Raw genomic sequence first — 21,494 nt, 5'->3', positions numbered from 1 at the left:
ACAGAAATACAAATGATTATAAGAGAACATTATGAAAAATTATATGCCAATAAATTGGACAACCTAAAAGATATAAATTCCTAGAAACATAAAACCTCCCAAGACTAAATCAGTAAGAAAAAGAAAATTTCAACAGATCTATTACCAGCAATGAAATTGAATCAGCAATCAAAAAATTCCTGCATCCCAGGAACAAATCCCACTTGATCGTGGTGAATATTTCTTTTAATGTTGGATTCAACTTGCTAGTATCTTATTGAGAATTTTTTCACCCATGTTCATCAGGGAAAATGGTCCATAATTCTCCTTTTTAGTGGAGTCTTTGGTTTTGGAATCAAGGTAATGCTGGCCTCATATTATGAGTTTGGAAGTTTTCCTTCCATTTCTAGTTTTTGAACAGCTTCAAAAGAATAAGTATTAACTCTTCTTTAAATGTTTGGTAGAATAACCCTGGGAAGCCCTCTGGCCTGGACTCTTGTTTAATTCTACTCGGAAGAACTAATATTGCTAAAATGTCTATACAAAATGATACACAGATTCAAAGCAATCTCTATAAAAATTCCAATGGCATTTTCCACAGAAATAGAAAACAATTCTAAAATTCTTATGGAACCACAAAAGATTCTTTTTTTTTTAATTTTTTTTTTCAACGTTTATTTATTTTTGGGACAGAGAGAGACAGAGCATGAACGGGGGAGGGGCAGAGAAAGAGGGAGACACAGAATCGGAAACAGGCTCCAGGCTCTGAGCCATCAGCCCAGAGCCCGACGCGGGGCTCGAACTCCCGGACCGCGAGATCGTGACCTGGCTGAAGTCGGACACCTAACCGACTGCGCCACCCAGGCGCCCCAAAAGATTCTTAATAGCCAAGGCAATCTTGAGAAAGAATAGAGTTGGAGGCATCACACTTCCTGATTTTAAATTATATTACAAAGTTATAGTAATCAATTATATGGTACTGGCATAAAAATAGACACATGGACCAGTAGAATAGAATAGGGAGTCCAAAGATAAACCCAAGCATATACGGTAAACTAATCTTTAACAAGAGTGCTAACAACACACAACGGGAAAAGTATAGTCTCTTCAATAAATGGTTTTGGGAAAACTGTATCCACATACAAAAGAATGGAATTGGATCCTTAAATCACAATGTACATAAAAATCAATTCAAATGTTTTAAAGACTTAAATATGAGACTGGTAGCTGTAGAAAACTTAGAAGAAAACAGAGAGAAACTCCTTGACATTGGTCTTAGCAATAATTTTTTAAATATGACAAAAGCCCAGGCAACAGAAGCAAAAATAAGTAAGTGGAACTGCATCAAACTAGGAAGCTTCTACAGAGCAAAGGAAACAACAAAATAAAAAGGTAACCTACAGATTGGGAGACAACATTTGCAAACCATATTGCTGATAAGGAGTTTAATATAAAAAATAGATAAATAATGCATGTTTTGAGACTTCAGGTAAGAGTTCACTCTAAAAGTAATTATGTTTTACATAGCCAGCAAAGAAATTGGATCAGTAATCAAAAACCTCACAACAAAAAAGAGTCGAGGGCCAGACTGTTTCCCAGGGGTATTCTACCAAACATTTAAAAAAGAGTTAAGGGGCGCCTGGGTGGCTCAGTCGGTTGAGCGTCCGACCAGCTCAGGTCACGATCTCGCGGTCCGTGAGTTCAAGTCCCGCGTCGGGCTCTGGGCTGATGGCTCAGAGCCTGGAGCCTGCTTCCAATTCTGTGTCTCCCTCTCTCTCTGCCCCTCCCCCGTTCATGCTCTGTCTCTGTCTCAAAAATAAATAAATGTTAAAAAAAATTTAAAAAAGGGTTAATACTTATTCTTTTGAAGCTGTTTAAAAACTAGAAATGGAAGGAAAACTTCCAAACTCATTCTATGAGGCCAGCATTACCTTGATTCCAAAACCAGACAAAGATGCCACTAAGAAAGGAGAATTACAGACCATTTTCCCTGATGAACATGGGTGCAAAAATTCTCAATAAGATGCCAGCAAGTTGAATCCAACAATTCATTAAAAGTATTATTCACCATTATCAAGTGGGATTTATTCCTGAATGCAGGGCTGGTTCAATATCCACAAATCAATCAATGTGACATATCATGTTAAGAAAAGAAAATATAAGAATCACATGATCCTCTCAATAGATGCTGAAAAAGCATTTGAAAAATACAGCATCCTTTCTTGATAAAAACTCTCAAAAAAATAGGGATACTTTCTTGGAACTTACCTCAACATCATAAAGGCCACATATAAAAGACCAATAGCTAACATCATCCTCAATGGGGAAAAACTGAGAGCTTTCTCCCTAAGGTCAGGAGCATGACAAAGATGTCCACTCACTCCGCTGTTGTTCAATATAGTATGGGAAGTGCTAGCCTCAGGAATCAGACAACAAAAAGCAATAAAAGGCATGCAAATTGACAAGGAGGAAGTCAAGCTTGTACTCTTCACAGACGAGATGATACTTTACATGGAAAACCGGAAAGACTCCACCCAAAAACTGTTAGAACTTATATGTGAATTCAGCAAAGTCATAAGATGTAAAATCAATGTACAGAAATCAGTTGCATTTCACCAATAGTGAAGCAGCAGAACAAGAAATCAAAGAATTGATCCCATTTATAACTGTACCAAAAGCCATACGATACCCAGGAACAAACAAAAGAGATGAAAGATCTGTGTACTGAAAACTATAGAAAGCTTATGAAAGAAATTGAAGAAGACACAAAGAAATGGAGAAACGCTTCATGCGTGTGGATTGGAAGAACAAATATTGTGAAAATGTCTACACTACCCAAAGCAATCTACACATTCAATGCAATCTCTATCAAAGTAACACCAGCATTCTTCACAGAGCTAGAACAAATAATCCTAAAGTTTGTATGGAACCAGAAAAGACCCCAAATAGCCAAAGCAATCCTTAAAAAGAACATTAAAGCTGGAAGCATCACTATTCTGGACTTCAAGCTCTATTACAAAGCTGTAATCATCAAGACAGTATGGTACTGACACAAAAACAGACACATAGATCAATGGAACAGAATGGAGAATTCAGAAAAGGACCCTCAAACGTATGGCCAACTAATCTTCAACAAAGCAGGAAATATTATCCAATGGATAGCCAATGGATATCAGCAAATGTTGTTGGGAAAAGTGGACAGCAACATGCAGAAGAATGAAGCTGGACCACTTTCTTACACAACACACAAAAATAAATTTGAAATGGTTGAAATACCTAAATGTAAGACAGGAAACCACCAAAATCCTAGAGGAGAAAACAGGCAGCAACCTCTTTGACCTCAGCCACGGCAACTTCTTATTAGACATGTGTCTGGAGGTGAGGGAAACAAAAATAAAAATGAACTATTGGAACCTCATCAAGATAAAAATTCTTGACGGCAAAGAAAACAATCAACAGAACTAAAAGGCAACCAATGGAATGGGAGAAGTTATCTGCAAATAACATATTGAATAAAGGGTTAGTATCCAAAATCTATAAAGAACTTGTCAAACTCAACACCCAAAAAACAAATAATAGAGTGAAGAATGGGCAAAAGGCATGAACAGATACTTTTTGAAAGAAGACATTTAGATGGCTAACAGATACATGAAAAGATGCTCAACATCACTTGTCATCAGGGAAATACAAATCAAAACCACAGTAAGATACCACCTCACACCTGTCAAAATGGCTAAAATAATAACTCAGGCAACAGCAGGTATTAGTGAGAATGCAGAGAAAGGGAACATTTTTGCACTGCTGGTGGGAATGCAAACTTATGCAGCCACTCTGGAAAACATTGTGGAGGTTTTTCAAAAATTAAAAATAGACCTACCCTCCAATCAGCAATCACACTACTAGGTATTCATCCAAAGGATACAAAAATGCTGAATAAAAGGGGCACATGCATCCCAATGTTTACAACAGTACTATCGACAATAGCCAAATTATGGAAAGAGCCCACATATCTATCCACTGATGAATGGATAAAGAAGATGTGGTTTATATATATACACACACACACACACACACACACATATATATGTATATACACACACATATACATATATATGTATATCACATATATATACATATATACACATATACACACCCATATATATACATATTTGTATATATACACACACATATATATGTAATATATATATGATGGAATATTACTCAGTGATCAAAAAGAATGAAATCTTGCAATTTGCAACAATGTGGATAGAACTAGAGTATATTATGCTAAGCAAGATAAGCCAGAGAAAGACAAATATCATATAATTTCATTCATATGTGGAATGTAAAAAACAAAACGGAGTGAACATAGGGGAAGGGAAGAAAAAATAAAATAAGATAAAAACTGAGGGGCACGTGAACGGCTCAATCAGTTAAGCATCTGACTTCAGCTCAGGTCATGCTATCACAGCTTGTGAGTTAGAGCCCTGCATCAGGCTCTGGGCTGACAGCTCAGAGCCTGGAGCCTGCTTCAGAATCTGTGTCTCCCTCTCTCTCTGCCCCTCCACTGCTCATGGTCTGTCTCTTTCTCTCAAAATAAAATAAATATTTTTTAAAAAATTTAAAGAGATAAAAACAGAGAGAGGAGAACAATTAAGAGACTCTTAAATACAGAGAACAAATTGAGGGTTGCTGGAAGGGAAGTGGGTGGAGGGATGGGCTAAATAGGTGATGGGCATTAAGGAGGGCATTTGTGATGAGACCTGGGTGTAGTATGTAAAATTAAAAAATAACATTTGTTTTAAAGAATTAAAATTATCAACTTGGGCTATGTATATTTACTGATATTTAATTGATAGATTAACAACACTCAAAACAAAGTTTTAAAATGCACTTCAACAAAGATTTATTTTTCCTTCAATAAGTTGTGCTGTAGTGTATTTCCTGTTTACCATCTCTGCCTAGTAAAGAAGATAACTTTTTTAAAAGCTATTTATTTATTTATTTATTTATTTATTTATTTATTTATTTATTTATTTTTCCTGCCTACAAGAGACTTATTTTATCTTATTTTATTTTTATTTTAGGTTTTTATTTAAATTCCAGTTAGTTAACATACAGTGTCATATTAGTTTCAACAGAATTTTGTGATTCATAATTTATATATCATATCCAGTGCTCATCACAAGTGCCCTCCTTAATACCCATCACCCATTTAATCCATCTCTCCCCACCCCCCAGCAATCCTCAGTTTGCTCTCATAGTTAAGAGTCTGTTTTATAGTTTGCCTCTCTTTTTTCCCATATATTCATCTATTTTGTTTCTTAAATTCTATTCACATATTAGTGAAATCATATGGCATGCCTTTTTCTGACTGATTTATTTCACTTAGCCTAATACATTCTAGCTCCATCCATGTCATTGAAATGTCAAGATTTCATTCTTTTAGATGGCTGAGTAATACTCCATTTTGTGTGTGTGTGTGTGTGTGTGTGTGTGTGTGTACCACAATTTTATCAGTTTTTTTTAATGACATGTCTTGGGGAGATGATGATCTCTAGTTAAAATAGCACTAGTGCACAGACAGTTTAAAAACTACTTTTCTTGGGGCACCTGGGTGGCTCAATTGGCTAAGCATCTGATTCCTGATACCAATGTGGGGTGTGATCTCATGAAGCATGAGATCATGACCTGAGCCGATATCAAGGGTCTGATGGTTAACCAACTGAGCCACCCAGGTGCCCCACGAAAACTAGTCTGTGATGTCAGTGCAGAGCCTTCTCGGGATTCTCTCTCTCCCTCTCTCTCTCTCCCCCTCCCCTGCTTGCACACACATGCAGTCTCTTTCTCAAAAAGTAAATAAACATTATAAAATTTTAAAAGAAAAAAATCTCATTTTCTTCTCAAGTTAAGAAATATGTAAAGGGTTAAACACTTGGGCCTCCTTTGTGTTAGTGTTATCCAAAGTTAGGAATATGAATGTTTTTATCAGGGCTCCCTCCTATGTAAAGATTTCTCTGCTGTTTATTTTACCAATTCACATTCTTATGCTTATAATTTGCACCCACTATGTTCTTTTCATGACTTACTTTTCTAGATTTATTTCTCCCTGATCCCCTGTGTCTAGTGTCTTCTCCTAAAAGTATGAATTGACAGTTCACCAAACATAACCAATGCTCTTCCTATCTTTGTGTCCTCACCCATGCTGTTCTTCTTGCTCATATGACATTCTTGTCCATCTTGTACTTCAAAATCTTACGTATCTCTTAGTTCAAGCACCATTTCTTCATGTTCCTACTGCTAACTCCATGCGATATACCCCTCCTTTGGCTTCCTTAACATTCTACTTATCTCTTAAATAGTATACCTTATGCTATTATGCACTTCTATTTAACTTACTAGAGAAAAGAGATCATAACCTTTTTCTTGTTGTTTTTTTTTTGTATCTCCCATGCAATAGAACCCAAGACAGCAGTTTCTCATTATATGTGTGCATTTTAAGATATATAAATATGATTCTAAGGACATTCTAAGGATGTAAGCTGGTCTATGGAGCATTTGTAACATTGGAGAATCTTAACTATAAAAATCCTGGTTTGGGACAAAAATGCCAAGGTCCGTTTAATTTGTGAAGGTGAAGCAGGTCAACGTTGCAAAACAAGCCAGGAGAAATTACGGAACAGTTTGCCTGATATAAACATGCTGAAGTTCTTGCAGTTACTGAAAATGTACAGAACAAAATTCATTAAGAACAAATAGGTTTTACTTGCAACCAGCCAATACATTCTTCTCATTTGTGAAAGATACATCCCATCTAATGGAAGACTACCTATAAGCTAAATCCATCAAGGTTAAAGAATGAACTAGATTCCCCTTCATTTCGTTTTCTTTATTATATTTTGTAGTTTCAGGCTATATCTAGAGCAACTATAAGAATATTCCAAGACAAACAAAAAGTATTTAGTAAGAGGATTAAAAACATATGCTACTCATTTATAACTTTGATTTTTTTTTAAATAACCTAAAATTGGACCATGTATCTCCTACTTTCAGTTTTAAAGAATTCAACTTCATATAATACTCTAATCCAAAGAATTTTGTATCACAAAAGATCAGTTCTGTTGTTTAAATACAGTCTTGTCTGATACTTGTTATGGAATGTTCTGACTACTATTATTGCATATGACAAGGAAATTTCAATAAATAAAGCAGGTAAGCTTTGTATCTATTCTGAAGCATGTAACCTTATATGTTGTAGAACACATTTTTCCATTACACTTAATAATAGTTTACTCGGTGAGATTAAATTTTATGTTATTAAATATTACCCATTACATTTTTTCTAGGAGCTTAGAAATCAATTGAAACATTCATAATATCAGGGTTTTACCACAGACATGGGAAACATTTCAAAGTAAGAATGGCACATGAATAATTCAGGGACATGTGTCCTCTAGAAATTGCAAAAACTTATTTATAATCAAACTAATTCTCTAACAGTATTATAATGGAAAATTACAATTTGACATTAGGCTATTTTGCATGTAACAGATAATTCACAGTAATTATTAACTTACTATTATATTTGTTGGTTAAAGATCAATCTTTAAATATTTATAATAACAGGTACCAAACATGAAAATGCCTAATTTATAGAATTTATTGCCTCGTATGAGTTCAGATGCCCTGACTTTTTTAAGAAAAGCTTTAGAATTTTCTGAACACTCATAGAAGATTGAATGTGAAAAGTGAGATTAAAAGTCATCAAGATTTCTTTTGGTCTTCAAAAAGAACCTAATACGGTTTGCCAGATGTTTTTGTCTGTTTTACTTTAAGAGCTCATCTTTCTAGTTATTCTTGAGCTATTTTTATGTATTACTGTTACTATTACTATCTTTTATTCTTGGTTGTTTCCAAAGCATGTGGGTCTTTTCTCTACAAAAACATGTGTTGTGTAGGATAGCCTAGTTGACCTTTAAATAAGAACAAAATACTGAAGTCCTGTCTTGTTTATCTCCTGAGGTATATATTCCTAGTCCTTATTTCTATGCCATAACCCTAATATTTAAAATTTGAGTTCCAAGGGTCATGAAGTCCTAACACCCATCTGACTTAATTGGCTTTTAACTCATTTTGGTCTTTGTGTTACCTATATACCACTGCCCCTAACACACCCCTTTCTACTCTTTCAGTTGAGAGGATGTTAGTACCTTCTCTTGGGCTTGGTGAGATAATCAGCTGTGGTACAATAACACCACTGACTCAAGCATTGCTCAAGTATAAATCTTAGGAGGCTACCTGGAAAGAAATAACCTGAGGTTAGATTAAGGAGAATAAAGGCCACACCACATCCTCAGTGGACAGTAGAATCCTGTAGCTCCACTTACTTCCCCAAGCACTTTGGCTCTCAAGAGTCCCAGCAGAAACTGTGTCACCCCCTGGTAAGGGGGATTAAGGGAAGTCATGAGTAAAGGATGAAGCAATAAGAGTAAACATCACTGGGTCCAAACAAGAACACTTGATCGTACTCTTGGCCTCTGCTACTGACATGACATGAACAAGCCTACGATCTCTGAGAGAACCAACTTCCTCACTAAATTAAGAGAATTGAGATTGAGAGGATTAGATTAGATTAGATTAGCCCTTGCTAAAATCCCAGAACATCTGGCCTTCCAGCAGTTAATAGGCATTCTGGAAATTATAAGCATTCTGAAAATAGGAATTAATATTCATTTGGCAAGGGCACCTGAGTACTTCAGTTGGTTGAGAGTCAGGCTCTTGGTTTTAGCTCAGGTCTTGACCTCATTGTACCTGGATTCAAGCCCCCTGTGGGGCTCTCTGCTGACGGCTTGGGGCCTGCTTGGGATCTCTCACCCTGTTTCTCTGCTCCTCCCCCCTCCACACATTCTCTATAAACAAACAAACAAACAAACAAACAAACAAACAGACTTTAAGAAGAAAAGGCATTCTGCAAAAAGAGCTCAAGTAAATATGCAAAAAACTTTGGACTGTACACAGTCAAACAGATCTTGCTGCAAGACCACGTAGCGACATTTAAAAAAAAAAAACTGTATAGCATTTCTTCAAGTCAACAATGGACAATACTTTCTCTCATTTTAAGCCAGGATGCTGACTATATTTGATCTGTTCATTTAAAAGTGAAGAGCTGTTTTGTTCCTCTTGAAAAGTTTTTCTGTCAGCGGTAGAACAGGTTCTTACACCTGAGAGTTTCTGAAATATAATGATATGTATAAATTCCCAAAACTTATTTTACTACAAAACTGTTTTTAATAGCTTATCATGATATTGGAACTTAAAGAAGCAGACATCTTGTACCATAGTTCATTATGAAAATGAACTATTCTTCGAACAAAGAGAAAACTATGTTGATGAAATTGGAAAAACGGGAGAGGAGAAGCACTTCTGGAATGTGGGTGTAGGGATCTCCAAAAATCTCCCCTTCTAAAAAGCAATGAGAACACTAGCAAAAATCACCAAAATCAACTTTTCACAACTCTAGAAAGTAACCAAAGGCTTGCAATAATCCATAGAATATTAAAAAAAATTTGTTTTAATGTTTATTTATTTTTGAAGGAGAGAGAGACAGTGGGGGGGGGCAGAGAGAGAGAGAGAGAGAGAGAGAGAGAGAGAGAATCTGAAGCAGGCTCCAGGCTCCGAGCTGTGAGCACAGAACTCACAAACTAACTGCAAGATCATGACCTGAGCTGAAGTCAGACGCTCAACTGACTGAGCCACCCAGGTGTCCCTCCATAGAACATTTTTAAAAGAAAAGCAGCTGAATCTCAACAAGAACAGAGAGCTGTGCATAAGAACAGTGATGGGAGTTATGAAAAAAGAAGGCTATGATCTACTAGAGGGGGCAGAATGGGTTTGGAGCCCCTCCCAAATGTCCCATATCTAGAGAATTGCCATTATTTGACCTATATAGAAGCTGTCTGCAAAATCCTCATTTGAGTGTTTTTCTTTATTTGCCCTGGATTAGAGTTCACGCAGTGAGAAAGTCAGTCCCTATGACATTTGTCACGAATAACTAGGGGCAATAGTTTTACACAGCAGCTGCCTGAGGCAGTGATACCAGTTGGGGCAACCAAGGAGTTTACAAAATAAAAATAAAATAATAATAATTATAATAATAATAATAAATCTAGTGGATGAGACACCCATAACAAGCTTTCAAAAGCTCTGACATATTCCTGAGGATCTAGAAGACAACATGCATGTGTAGTACTATGCACCTGTCCAGGAAAAAAAAAAACCTGATAAAGCTCTGTCTCTCACCTCTGCTTAACCTAGAAGCTCTATGTAAGCAAAGTTGTGACGTGCTGCAGTGTCCATAGCCTGCCTCAGTACCCTGTATTAGCTGACTACTAAGCTGAGTAGAAACTTAAGTAATTGTATACAAAAAAATATATAGACTCTGTAAGATTAGTTCAGAAAAGCCACTAAATAAAAAGTAGTAAGGACAATAACAACAAGGAAAAACAGCAGCAACAAACCCTGTCGGGGGAGGGTCTAACTTCCAGAGTAAGAACTTCCACATTATATTATATTAAGTACCCAGTTTGCAACAAACCAAAAAATTAGTGAGATGCTTTATAAATCATCATATCATACATGCCAATAAACATGAAACTGTGGCCCCTAAATAGGAAATAAAAGCAGTCCTGAGAAACTCCCTGCAGAAGCCCAGATGATGGACTTACTCAGCAAAGACTTAACTACTATAAATATATTTGAAGGACTAAAATAAATCATGTTAAATAAAGGAAATTATGAGAATAAATTCTCACCAACTAAAGACTATTAATATAAAGGAAACAAATAGAAATTCTGGATTTAAAATGAAAACAAAAGTCACTCCAGGGGCTCAGCAGTTGATTTGAGCTTGCATAAGAAAGAATCAAAGAACTTATGATAGGTCAATTGAGATCCAGTCTGAGGAACAGAAAAAAAAAAAAAAAGAAGAAAAATGAACAGTTCCATCAAGTGTACCAAAATACATATAATCAGAGTCCCCAAAGGAGCAATGAGAAAAAACAGTCCGAAAAAATATTTGAAGAAATAATGGTTGAAACCTTCACACATCTGATGAAAATACTAATCTACATATCCAAGAAACTCCAGTAAGATAAAGTCAAAGATATCCACACTAACATATCACTCCATGAAAAGAGAAAGGCCATGGAAGAATCTTGAAAGCAGAGAGAAACAACACAGCATATACAAAGGATCTTCAATTTTGCTGGAGAGCTCATCTTAAGCAGGAGTCAATGTTTAAAACTTTGAGAGTTGTAAATGCCCCAGTTCTTGCATTATTACATGAGAAGATATGAATTCTAATAATGCTGCCCATTTTTTATTATATCTTTGGGTTCCTAACACTATACATAATTTAAATTTGGACCCAACCACCGACGTACAGACCTGAGATCTTGATTTCTGATGAACACATTTACATTTTTCATCCAAAGCCTAGAACAGATAGACAACTTCTTCCTGTTTTGCACAGTTGGAGAGTACAGGTATTTTGTTTCTGTTTCATACCTGTGGCAGTTCCCCCAGGTGTCAGGCTTTATTTATACAGGCCCCTCATACCAGCTTCCCTGCCTTAGGCAGAACCCAGTGCCAAATCACCAGTTGTTACAGCTATTAAGACCTCAGACTCCAGGGTCTAAAACCTGAATCCATATCTTAGGTCTCAACAAGTCACACTTGCATTAGCACCTGTAACTCTGACTCTTATTTCTTTATTTTGGACATCTCTACTATTTCATTTGTTTGTTTGTTTCTTTTTCTTAGCTTGTTTGTTTGTTTTACCTTAGTTTTTCAGGTTTTAAAAGTTCACAACATAATTAGAAGGTACTGGCTGTGTTGGCGATAGCTATTTTATGACTTTATATCCATGTAGATAATGAATCTACCGACTGGATGGCCTGTACCTCAATTTCACTCCACATTTGTTCCATCAAATTTCAGCCTTCTTTCTCCATTCTCACATTTTACATCCAAACTTAACTCACAGATGGGAAAAGTAGCCTAGAGACATAAGGTCTAAAATCTAACAACACTATGGAAACAATTCACAACCCTCTGATTCATTGGACTTTTCATCCAGTAGTTCCCAATCTTTAGAATAATCAAGGTCTGCCTGAGGGGTTTATTAAAAATGCAGAATTCAGAGTCCCATGCAGAGATTCTGATTCAATATGTCTGAAGTGAAGCTCAGTAATATGAACACCAAACAGTATCCCAGTAGATTCAAATATCTGTGACATGAGTTATTACAATTTTTTTTAAAGTTTATTTTTGAGAGAGAGAGAGAGAGAGAGAGAGAAAGCACGAGCCAGGGAGGGGCAGGGAGAAAGAGGGAGACACAGAATCTGAAGCAGGCTCCAGGCTCTCCGAGCTGTCAGCACAGAGCCTGACGCGGGGCTTCAACTCATGAACCACAAGATCATGACCTGAGCCAAAGTCAGACGCTCAACCGACTGAGCCACCCAGGAGTCCCTGTGACATGAGTTATTTGGTGACTTCATCCTATAATCTGAGAGATTAAAAACAAACAGACTTCTAACATGAGGTTTTTTAAATTGTGATTTATACCTTAAAAAAAAGCAGAATAAAAAAATCTAATTAAGGTTTCTGTTTATCTTATTTACAATAGAAGTTTTTAAAGCTTCCCATTTAATTATTCAAGACATCTTTTCCTAAAAGGTGTTCTTTTATAAAACTTATTTGAGCTGTCTTATTTTTAAATGATGCAATAGGAAATATGCACTGCTACAAAGATCCTGACATTATTTGGAAACTTTCTGCCATGATAATTTTGTCTCAGGAGAAATGAGAAAATGCTATAAAACTACCTAGGTATAATTTATAGAAAGCTGAGTCAAGAAACAGGTGTTACTTTTGGAATGATGAATCTTGTCCTTTTCCTCACTCATAAATTTCTAATATACGAGCCTCTAGACTCTAAATCAGATATTGGGTTCATATGTATTTATGTCATTAATTCTCTTTCACTGAGGAAATCAAGAGGTAGATACATTACTTTGCCAGCTCTTTCACAAACCAAACGCGTTGAGTACAAGTACCAGTGGAGATGCTAGTGCCTCAGTGGCTTCATCTCATACTTGTCGCTTCATCTCACACTTGTCCCCGCACCTGAATGTTGGATGCTGCTCTTGAAAAGTATTTGCATCTCTGTGCTCGAAGCTTGGCTACAATGCTAGCTAGCATTCCACTTCCAGATGGCTCTTATTACTACCTAATTACTTTTAAACCCTGATTTTATTTCAAACAATTTACCATTGTCAAGGGTCACCTCCAAGTACAACATTGCTGAAATCAAATATTTTTGGTGCTAGGTCTATGGTTAGGAGAGTTCAGGAATGGCTTTTTTAAGAGTGATTGATAGACCATATGGCAAAAGCCATGGCTAAACTATAAATCCAATATTAAAATTTAAAAAGCTATAAATAATGTTTATTGCAAGTATTCCGTCACAATTATTATTTATTTTATTTGTTAAAATTTCTAACTGTCTTGATAAATGAATTAGAAAGTATCAAAGAAATATATTCACTCATTCATTCATCCTTCTGATAGTTATTGAGTTCTTATTATGTACCTCAATGTGGTAAAGAAAATAGATTCCTTCTCTCAAAGACTTCACATCCAAGGGAAGAGGAAATTATTGCAACTTACCAAAATCATGTGAAACTATATGCAGAAAGTCAATATGATTAGATGACAAGGGTTAAAGACAATTTGGGGGATTTTTATCTCCTTTGCATTATTAAGCTATTTTTTAGACTTAATATTGATTGGAGATACATGGATTTAAGGACAAAAAATAAGTCTAAATTTGCACATGGATTAAATAGACTCTTTTGATCAGCTGTGTTCTTTTAAGTTCCAGCTCATTGTAAGCTACCACCCGCTCATAAAATTAACACACTGTGATCCTGCAAGGATGTTGTTCACCTTGACTTCCTCACTTCGGGCACCTGTGTGTTGACTCTAACAGTCAGAGCAAAATTATATATACTGTCTTTATACAACACACATTACCATGAAGGGCTTTTTTTAAACACAAAACTTATTAAGGCCTCAAGAGGATATGGTGAAAATGATCACCAAAGTGATCCAAAGTGTAGAATGAGAGTTTATGTACATTTGAGTGAGTGGAGAGTAGACAGGGAGTATAACTGGGTTTGCATTTGTTTGCATAAAAGTTTGGGACCACTGTTAATGCTTTCCTACATGGGGGTATTCTCCTCTTTGCATCTCATGCTGCTTTTATCCTAGATCATTTCACTTAGGATCCCTTGCATTGAAGATCTTTAAAATAGTCTCTTTATTTTTGTATTAGGTTCAAGTACAGCCCACTTTCTGAGTCTCATCAGTTGTTTGTCTGAAGTAGGTGTACAGATTCCAATAGAATCTGTAAAATGTCACTGTGTTATTCACTGTGTTTCTGAATGTGCCAGCTGAGTGCCACTTCTACTGTATGCCTGTTCTCACCTGAGCACTCTGCTCTTAATCCCTCTCCTGGATGCGTTTCCTCTGGCCACATAAGCTTACAGCTACAGAAGTGGGATAAGAATTTTTTTTAAGGCCTTTTAACCCAGAAGAGTAATTTGCTAGATCCCCCTGGGTACAGGATTGTAATGTCAGCCATGTAACATATTGGTCTTTCTGGTAGCTATGGCATAGGGGAATTGTTAATGAATCACTTCATACCAATTATCATGAGAGCTACGTTATCAATTACAATTTTTATTCCACCCTGCAGGCTATTGTTGATTTAAAGAAGTAAATTTGGATATGTTATTATTTTTTAAGTGATGTTATTTCCATATAGTCCAGACTCCAACCTCTCATCTGGATTGCTGAGCCCATATATCTGACAATGTCAGTAAACCCCTGGAAAGCACACACTGAGTCATGCCAAAGTGTAGTAATCCATTTTTTGTTATGATTATAACCTAGTGATTTAAATCAAGAGTTATATATTCTATATGCTTTAAATATTGTGATACTATTATTTGTTTTGCGAACTTAGCAACGGTTTCTCTGTCCATGCACTTATTCATTTAACCAATAATGATAATCTCACATATAATAATGATGAGATGATCCCAACACACTTCAAAATTGTTTGATAATCACAAGTTATCACTGCTATAATTCCACAATATTCAAAGAAGATTGACATTGCAAAACAGACATTCTGTGTTGGTCTTCAGGAAAAACAGTTCACTTCCTTTGAGGTGTTACATACTCTTCCTTGCAGGGTCAGCTTGTCGGCCTCTGCACCACAATGAAAACATCACAGAATCAACATTTAACCTGAAGTAGAGCTCATCTTTACATGGTCTCCCTAAACAAGCCTGCATTTTTTGCAGACGTGTAATATTATGAACAGGAAATGCCTGCCTGTGGATTTCCTTTAGCTGAAGACAATTTGTCAGTAAACGGCCACGTCTACTCACGTTTATCTGGTTCTGCTTCTACTCCTTCACTTTCTGTGTCACTTGGCAAGATCCACGGCTGATGAACTACTTGCAATTGCTTTAAAGATTCGTCCTGCCAAAGACAAATTTCATTCTGGATTAAACTCTAGATGCATATCATGAATACCAACATGGGTGAACATTTTAGTCTTATGAATTATATGTCCAAAAAAAGAAAAAGAGAGAGAGAGAGAGAGAAAGAGAGAGAGAGAAGAATTTCCTCACAACAGAGAAGAGTCCTAAGTTTAAATTCATTTTCATGTCAAAGACATGCCATTAGCTCTGAACGAATTTTTTTATATTCCCCTTTTAATAAGATTTAATGTCTTAATAAGAAGAAATATCTAGACTCTGTTCCTTCCTGAATTAATATTTTTATGGAGATCTTGGCAATCATGCCTAGGAATATAACAATGAAATATTCAATATAAAATTGCACAAAATGTGCCTGTTTGCCATCAAAGTTTCAAACTCCTTTTAATGAGAATAAAGATTAGTAGGATTTAGAGAACATTCTCAACTTTACCTTTCAGTGCTACTTATTTCACTGTCTTCTTCCTCTTCTTACTTCCTTATTTTTGTCACTATATTTCCCATAATTCCTTCTTGCTCTATGCTTTCTTTCATTGCCCTCAACCAGACCCTCATCATCTCCCATCCTGACTGCAGTAATCACCATCTATGAGTTTTCTAGGGTCAAGTTTCATACCCTTCCTAATTCTCCCCACCAGTTTCCTGCCAGAGTGGGTTTTTTAAGATGTCATATGAGGTACTTGTTACCTTTCCATAGTCCTACAGTGGTTTCCCAATTCCCAGGATAAAATCTAAACTCAAAAGCCCCTCGTGATCCATCCTGGTCCCCCCTGATGTACCACCACTTTCATCTCCAGCTCACCTCAGTTAACCCTTGCACTTCAAATAGAGTTAACAGGTAGCTCCTCAATTTTGTCACTGGCTGATATGCCAAGAGGTTTCACTTCCTGCCTAGAATACACTACATTTATTTACCTGTTTCAGACATTGACACTTCTCCCAGGGCTCAGATGTCCTCTCTACTGAAAGTCTTCCTCAGGGAAGACAGAACTATTCCTGTATTCTGCCGTGTGCCTATTGTACCAACATAATAATTACTGCATAGTAATTGTCCTTTCATATCCCCCTCCCTCAAAAATAATCTGGAAGGTCCCTAAGGACATGAATAACTTTGGTCACCTTTCAGTTTCAAATTTATTGAGCCATGAATTAAGAAAATCTTTTCGAACATATTTTGAAATTTTAAGACAAAATCAATACGACCTGTCGATTTACTCTCTTGATGTCTCAAATTCATCCATCATCTCTCCCCTCTTTTAGTAATGTTTTTCTGTAACTTGAGGTATTTTGTTTATTTTGTTCAGACAAATACTATTAAGATGAAAATAAGGGCCCACAACTCCTGAAAGTGGATATCGCTATATATTAAATTTCCACTTTGCTTACAACAACTCCTGTATGAAAGAAACATCATATCTGCCCTCCCTTGATTATGGTAGTTAACTCTAGAGATGTTGAGTCCCAATCTAGAATTTCAGAAAGTCACAATTTTTCTAGAGTTTGGGAGGGGGGCAGGGGTTTGAATAGGTGAATCAGAGGAGATATTTTAAAGAAGTGAAACTATTCTGATATTATAATGATAAATACAAGACACTAGCATTTGTCAAAACCTATAGAACTTCACACAATAGAGTAAAACTTAGGGTATGCAAATGAAAAAAAATATTGTGGAGTTATTTCTACAGAGTGTATTGCAAGCCCTGGGAGAGGGAATGGGGTAATTGTTGAAACATCAGCAATGTTCTGGTCTCAAGGCTGTTGAATGCAATAGCACTATGAGAACAAGAGCCCCATGATCTCCCAGGAGCCAATCAGGGAACAGACCATTGTAATTGCCTAGCCGTCATTGAAACTGCACATCTTCCCTACATGCTTTCCCGTAAACACCAGATGTGTACTTGGTCTATGTCTGGAGGCTCTTTGTGTTTTCCTCCCATGCACTGACACTCTTTGATGTTTATACCTGGCGAACATGAAATAAAGACTATGTACAGTTTGCTGCTGTTGTTATTTCGCTGGCAGAGGCACCTTGCACGTCCGCTTAGTCTGTCTGAGAACTTTCTTCAGTGCACAGCTACAAAAAATCAATTAGAGGTTGGAAGATCCCAAGATGGAAAGCAAAACACTAACAAAGCATCTAGATGCATTACAGATGTATGAAATGTAACTGAAGGGGGTGATGGAATAAGGTGCTAACCTAAGTAACTTTGAAAATGAATGGAGCCTGTAAAACCAAAACCAAAAAGAACTGTTCACAAATACTGTATACTAACTGATAAAATTGTTTTCCATGTACATATAGGTTAACAAATCTGAAGCTACATATATTCTGGAATTGGACAATGAAGCAAATGGATAACAGATGCTGGGAGCCAAATTTCTCACTGCTGAAGTGGGAGTTTATAGAAAGCAAGGCTAGACTGATCCATGTATAATGTATTATTAGAGTTGGAGACATCAGCATAAACTCATGTTGAGCTCACTACATATACAGAAGGCCAAATATCGAAATATTTATGAATATTGACATATACATGGGTTACTACAGACACATACATCTCCCTACTCTGGCAGCTGAGAGGGCTTAGAAGCGATGACATCCCAATAGCAAAGAACACAGCTACCACCCATATCTTGGTTCCTAATACCATTCTCTAATGAAAGAACCAGAATTCTTGAAGAAATGACTGATTCTAGGACTGAGGCAGGAAAGATACAAGATAAGCCTGAAGCATCTTGTGGTGCCAGAAAGCAAGAAAGTGTTCACACATGTACGCACGCACACACACACACACACACACACACACACACACAATAATGGGAATATATCAAAGGGATAAAGGAGCCAAGTGAAAAATCTATTAATGGCAGAAGCTAGGACAATTTATACCACAAAATAAATAAGATAGCATTGGGTTATTATGCAATATAAAATAAATATCTGTGAATCCATTCTGACAAAAATAAATGTTTGACTAAATAAATTAATAGGTAAGAATAGATAAATATGCCATGCAAAAGGATTTCAAATAATCTATATGGATACTCTGCTCTTAAGGAGGTGGAGAATAACTTCCTAATCTGTAAGCACATGCTATGGGTAGTGACTTTCTACCAGAGCGCAATATGGGAAGGAGGGCCAAAAGACTAACTTTACAGTGGAGAAACCTGACCAACACTATCTAAAGACAAGTGACTAAGGTGAATATCAATAGCAATAATTCATAGTATGTATATACCCTTGATAGGAAGTGATGAAATGGAATTTGACCTCTATGGTTTTCCTTCTCAAACACATCATCTCAGTGTAACCATGAGAAAAATATCACATAAATCTCAACTGAGAAACAATCAACAAAATATATGACCAGTACTCTTTAAAACTCTTACCATCATCAAACACAAGGAAAGTCTGAGAAATTGTCACAACCAAGAAAAGCCTAAAGATACCACTACTAAATGTAATATGATATCTTAGATGGGATCTTGGAATAGAAAAAAGACATTTGACAAAAACTGAGGGTATTTGAGTAAAGTATGGATTTAGTTACTAATAATGTATCAGTATTGGTTTATTAATTATGACAAATATATTAATATAAGGTATTAATGACAATTAAAACTGGGTGAGAGGTACATAGGAACCCTCTGAACTACCTTGTCAACAATTCTGTGAACCTAAAACTGCTCTAAAATAAAAAGGTTTATTTAAAAATTAAAATAAGCAAAATAACATTTTTAAGTGATTTTCAATCTTAAAAGCACCTTTTTTTTTTTTTAGTACCAACAACTTGAAAATAGTCTGTTAATCAGATTAAAACTTAAGCCCCGCGTCAGGCTCTGGGCTGATGGCTCGGAGCCTGGAGCCTGTTTCCGATTCTGTGTCTCCCTCTCTCTCTGCCCCTCCCCTGTTCATGCTCTGTCTCTCTCTGTCCCAAAATAAATATAAAAAACGTTGAAAAAAAAATTAAAAAAAAAAAAAAGGGGCGCCTGGGTGGCGCAGTCGGTTAAGTGTCCGACTTCAGCCAGGTCATGATCTCGCGGTCCGTGAGTTCGAGCCCCGCGTCAGGCTCTGGGCTGATGGCTCGGAGCCTGGAGCCTGTTTCCGATTCTGTGTCTCCCTCTCTCTCTGCCCCTCCCCCGTTCATGCTCTGTCTCTCTCTGTCCCAAAATAAATATAAAAAACGTTGAAAAAAAATTTAAAAAAAAAAACTTAAATGCCAGACAGTAAGTCCTAAGAGTTGTCATCAGAAGGAGAATATTTTTTTTCTTTTTATTGCATCTATATGAGATGATGGATGTTAACTCAACCTATTGCAGTCATCATTTCATAATATATATAAATCAAGCCATCATGCTGTATGCCTTAAACTTAAACAGGATGCATGTCAATTACTTCTCAATAAAACTGGAAAAAATAAAAACAAAACTTATATTGCTATAATATAAGAGATGGGCTTTGCACTGAAAAGTCCTTGCCTCAGGGTTGAGAGTCACAGTCTTTTACCATAGTTAATTTAGAACATGTCACTTCTCTTCTTTGGATGGAATGGAGTAGATGAAAATACTAGATAAGATGACCTCTATTATTTCACAAGTGGTAAATTGCTGGGTCTAGATTCTTTAGACAGCCAGCAGATTGTGAGAGGCACTAGATGAACTACTGTAAGGAAAGCTGGCAAAGAAAAAAATAAAGATAGTTAATCCTGAAATATACACTTTAGGTGTAAATTAGTGTTTATTTTTGGAATTTAGCTTATTTATTGTTCAATTTTCTCAATTATTGAATCTGGTTTTGCAGGGCCATACCTTAAGAAACAGCATAAATGCAAAAAAAAAAAAAAAAGTCTTGGATTTAAAACTCCATAACAGTATACAGGACAGCAGAAATATAATTTCAGAAATTTTTGTGTAATAGAGAGGGAACTCACATCCCTGCAAATTACCAAAAATAGAACACACAATCTCTGATGTTTAAGAAAGAACTATGAAAAGTACCCTTTTGGCTTTGTAAGGTAAAATCAAAATGGCTAAATCTTACTCATTTAAAACATAAAATTTTAAAGTGACCATGAAAAAATATTTTTAGTTAAAAAAGCATTTTGGTTATTTACCTTTTGGTCCCAAATACTAAAACCTGCTTTCATAAGAAAAGACATAGCTAATAAGTCAATTGTGTTACTTTTTCCCATATTAGTTCAGAATATTAAGCAATCCTACTGATTGGTTTCCAGATTTAATGGCTTTACTCCTGCAAAGATAATAAACATTCAGTTATCCTTTGTTTATTGTAAATTATATAAAGTAAAAATGGAACATTAGCTCAGTAAAACATGTAGTTTGGGAAGAACTCTAAAATGGTAAGTTTTTGGAATCGTAGAGATAGTACAAACATTACTATTAATAGATCATTTAAATGTTTTACTTTGGCTTTCCCTAAAATAGGGTTTAATAATATTAATGCACCTGTTTGCTTTATCCATGTCAACAGGAAATACTGTGTATGTTCAAACTAAAACCCATCAGACTTTTTGAGGGGGACAAGAAGCTGAAATCTTGAACATTTCTAAAAACAGGAGCTGATATGTTCTGTGCCAACTTGTTCAACAATTTTTCTAGAGGAATATTAAACTATGTCTCAACCATAGTACAAACTGTTTCATACACCCAAGAGCAAGTTCTGGGGTTGCTTTTAGAAGAAATGCCATTCATCCTTTTTCTAAAACACTTTCACCGTAAGTATGTAAACACCCAGGGACTAGGAGTGCTGAGGAATGGTGATATGCATCACATGGAAACCGGCTGCCAGCCGTATGTCAGCATATCATTGTATCTGCCAACAGAGGAAGTGCTTTATAAACTTCAGCAGTAGTATTATTCCAC

At 36.1% G+C, this 21,494-nt stretch overlaps 1 protein-coding gene across 1 annotated transcript in view; it reads right to left on the bottom strand.

The window, feature by feature from the left end:
- Window positions 1-21,494, bottom strand: part of CF2H8orf34 (chromosome F2 C8orf34 homolog) — a 405,526-nt gene that overhangs the window by 14,355 nt on the left and 369,677 nt on the right. Inside the window, 1 exon segment of the mRNA XM_019822764.3 lies at window positions 15,498-15,591. Within this exon segment, the coding sequence (XP_019678323.2) occupies window positions 15,498-15,591 (94 nt within the window).

This window comes from Felis catus, chromosome F2, assembly GCF_018350175.1.
Source record: "Felis catus isolate Fca126 chromosome F2, F.catus_Fca126_mat1.0, whole genome shotgun sequence".
NCBI lineage: Eukaryota > Metazoa > Chordata > Mammalia > Carnivora > Felidae > Felis > Felis catus.
Note: the sequence above shows the minus strand (reverse complement) of the source record. Positions and strands in the feature narration are given on the sequence as shown.